The sequence below is a fragment of the Hypanus sabinus genome, chromosome 28 (assembly GCF_030144855.1).
Source record: "Hypanus sabinus isolate sHypSab1 chromosome 28, sHypSab1.hap1, whole genome shotgun sequence".
Classification (NCBI taxonomy): Eukaryota; Metazoa; Chordata; class Chondrichthyes; order Myliobatiformes; family Dasyatidae; genus Hypanus; species Hypanus sabinus.
In genome coordinates, this window is record NC_082733.1 from 24696300 (window position 1) to 24699734 (window position 3435).

General features: G+C 44.4%; 1 protein-coding gene across 1 annotated transcript; it reads left to right on the forward strand.

Annotated features, from left to right (window-relative positions):
• The first annotated feature begins 1163 nt into the window (after window positions 1-1163).
• LOC132382347 (axoneme-associated protein mst101(1)-like) lies at window positions 1164-3078 on the forward strand. The gene is made up of 2 exons (XM_059952471.1): window positions 1164-1679; window positions 1719-3078. Exons 1-2 carry the CDS (start codon window positions 1398-1400, stop codon window positions 1938-1940), a joined length of 504 nt encoding a protein of 167 aa, XP_059808454.1. The 5' UTR covers window positions 1164-1397; the 3' UTR covers window positions 1941-3078.
• The last annotated feature ends 357 nt before the right edge of the window (window positions 3079-3435 follow it).

Here is a 3435-nt window from a genome sequence, read left to right on the forward strand (position 1 = left end):
TGGGGGCTGGTGGCTGGTACCACGGAAAACGACTTGGAACTAACAACGGGGAACCAACTCCCCTGACTCAACGGATTTGCCTCATCAAAGACCCGGGCAAGTTTAAAACCCTCTCTCTTAAACCCAAAGAGCTGCAGCTTGAAAGGACAGTGACTTTTATCTTTCCATCGGACAATACATATCCCCTAGACAAATGATAGAGCTATTGCTTAATTGATGATTATTATTATACCCGTGTTTTTAGATTGAGCATTGACGACGTATATTATCTGAATGTCTGTATTAATCTTATTTTTGTGCCCCTTTATAAATAAAGACTTTTAAAAATAGTTCCATCAGACTTCAACGGACCTCTCTATTTTTGCTGGTAAGTAACCCAGTTACGGGAATTTCGTAACAATTGGGGTTCTCGTCTCGAGATTTGAAACCAAATTGGGGAGCCAGTGAATCGGGCTTGTAAGTCCAAACTTGGATCTGGTACGCGGGTAGCCAGACGGGAAACCAGCAAAGATGGATGTGAATGAATTTATAGAAAACCTGACTCTGAAGGTGCTAGAGGTGGCCACCAAATCAGACTTGGTAAATTTGGCGAAGGGGTTAAACCAGGGGTGGGCAAACTTTTTGACTTGAGGGCCACAAAGGGTTCTAAAGTTTGACAGGGGGGCCGGACCAGGAGCAGATGGACGGAGTGTTTTGGTAATACACCTCATAAGAGAAAACAAAATATCATGGGATATGTAGAAAACATGTGCTTTAATTTCAATTGAAAATGAACAAATGCATTACAACAAAATATCTGTCTTTGAAGTCCCATGGTATTTAGCTATTTATTGAAATGACTTTTAAAACACTGAAAATTAAATGAATAAAATACAGCTTTTTTTAATAGTAACAGTTATTATTTTGAAGCACTGAAAATTCTGTTATCCTTCAAGATATTATCATCATCACTCTCCTCCTGACTGTCTTTATTTCAAAAACGGTAGGAGATGCAGGTCTACTTGTCCTGCTCCTTCTTATTCAATTGTCCCCTGTGCCAAAACTCAACAACGACCCACACAATGACAAAGCAGGGAGAGTGCGCCGGTATGTGAAGCTCTGTGCTCGCAAATCCCCGCAGGCGATCTCTCTTAGCTGGAACGCTGGCTAATTGTGAGCCGGTTCGGATGTGCCAGGAAATGGGTCGCCACAAGGTCACAAAGTAAAGCGCAAATGTGGAGTAATACGCTGCACCTCAACAAAGGTCAATGTATATAGAGTGCGTCATCTATTGGGAAAACGCCAGAATTGCGGGGAGAAAACGTTAACAAGGTTTATTAATATAATTTCATCAAGTTCTGCGGGCCGGATTAAAAAGCTTAACGGGCCGCATATGGCCCGCGGGCCGTAGTTTGCCCATGCCTGGGTTAAACCTTGCAGAGGTGAGGTCGTCAATGAAAAAGCAGGAGATGCGGAGGGCCATAACTCAGTATTACATCGAGAAGAATGTGTTTGCAGCTGAGGTATTGGGAAATATCCTTGAAAAGGTACCAGCTAATGGGACGGCTCAGTTAGAGATGGAGAAATTAAGGTTGGAACATGAAATTAAGTTAACGCAGCTGGAAGCAGCCGAGAAAGAGAGAGAGAGAGAAAGGGCCGACAAACAAAGGGAGCATGCACGCCAGCTAAAGGAGTTAGAGGTGAAACGGGATCAGGAGCTCCAGCTAAGGGCGTTAGAGGTGAAAAAGGAGCAGGAAAGAGTTGAGAAGCAAAGAGAGCATGAACCTCAGTTAAAAATGCTGGAAGCAGCTGAGAAGGAGCAGGAAAGAGCTGAGAAGCAAAGAGAGCACGAACTTCAGTTAAAAAAGCTGGAAGCAGCTGAGAAGGAGAAGGAAAGGGCCGAGAAGGAGAGGGAGTTGCCCAGAGAGTACCTGGGAGGATCGGGGGAACTTAGAATTTGAAAAGGGTACAGGTATTGAAAGCCTGGAAGAGGCCAATGTCCCGTTTGAGTGTGTCCAAGATGGGGATGCACGAGGTGCTGAACCTGGTAACGGAGCTCAGAAGAAGTCTGAGGTATTTGATTCAGTGGAACGGGACGGCCGTCCTTGTGGGTCAGATAGACTTGGTTCAGTGGAAAAAGGGTTAACCTTGGTAATAGTGGGAAGTGAGAGTTCCCAGGTGTTTGTGCTTGAAGGTGTGTTCAAACTTAATGCAGAGTTCAAAAATGGGGAGATAAATATTATTATTGAAGGAAACGGAAAGTCTGTAGTTCCCAAATTGAATGAAGAAATTTTAAACCTGACAGATCGCTTACAGAGTAAGCCGGGAGATAGCGGGGCCCCCGACTCTATTGTTATTCCAGGATGTGGTGTGAAGAGGCCGAATTCGAAATGCTGCTTGAACAAAGAGTTCGAATTAAAAACCAATAGTCTGAAGGGTCCTGACGAGAGGGCTAGCCACTTGTGTAAAATTAAAGAATTGGGTGGAAATGGTCTAAGTTTGGGACATGGTGTTGATAAAATAACCCCTATGAAAGAGGCACCAGTCCACATCGAGCAGTGGAAAAGGTGAGCAGCTTCAGGTTTCTTGGTGTTAACATCTCAGAGGATCTACCTTGGGCCCAACACATGAAGAAGGCAAGAAGGTACACCAGTGGCTCTACTTCATTGGGAGTCTGAGGAAATATGAAATGTCACCAAGAACTCTTGCAAATTTCTACAGATGTACAGTGGAGAGCAATCTGACTGGTTGTATCATTGACTGGTACGGCATCTGTAATACAGAAGAAGTGAGGCTGCAGAGGAGTGTAGATGAGACAACTCAATCACAGGCAGAACCTCCCCACCAGAGAGGACATCTTCAAGAGGTGGTGCCTCAATAAGATGGCATCCATCACTGATGATTTTCACCATGTAGGCCATGCCCTCTTCTCATTACTACCATCAGGGAGAGGATCAAGAACCTGAAAACCTGCACTCAATAATTTAGGTGCAGCTTCTTATCGTCTGCCATCAGATTTCTGAATGTTCCATGAACACGACTCTATTATTCCTTTGCACTACTTATTTTTTATTTTATGGCAATTTTACGTCTTTACACTGCCATACTGTGCAAAACAACAAACAAGTTTCACAACAAATTGGCGATAAACTTGAACTGATAGCCTCCAACTTAGTGACATGAACATCGATTTCTCGGAATTCTGGTAATGCGCCTCCCCCCTTCACCATTCCCCATCCCCTTTTCTCTCTCTCACCTTACCTCCTTGCCCACCCATCACCTCCCTCTGGTGCTCCGCTCCTCTTTTCTTTCTTCCATGGCCTTCTGTCATCTCCTATTAGAAACCTCCTTCTCCAGCCATTTATCTTTTTCACCAATCAACTCCCCAACTCTTTACTTCATTCCCCTCCCCCCAGGTTTCACCTATCACCTTGTGTTTCTCTCTTCCCTCCCCCC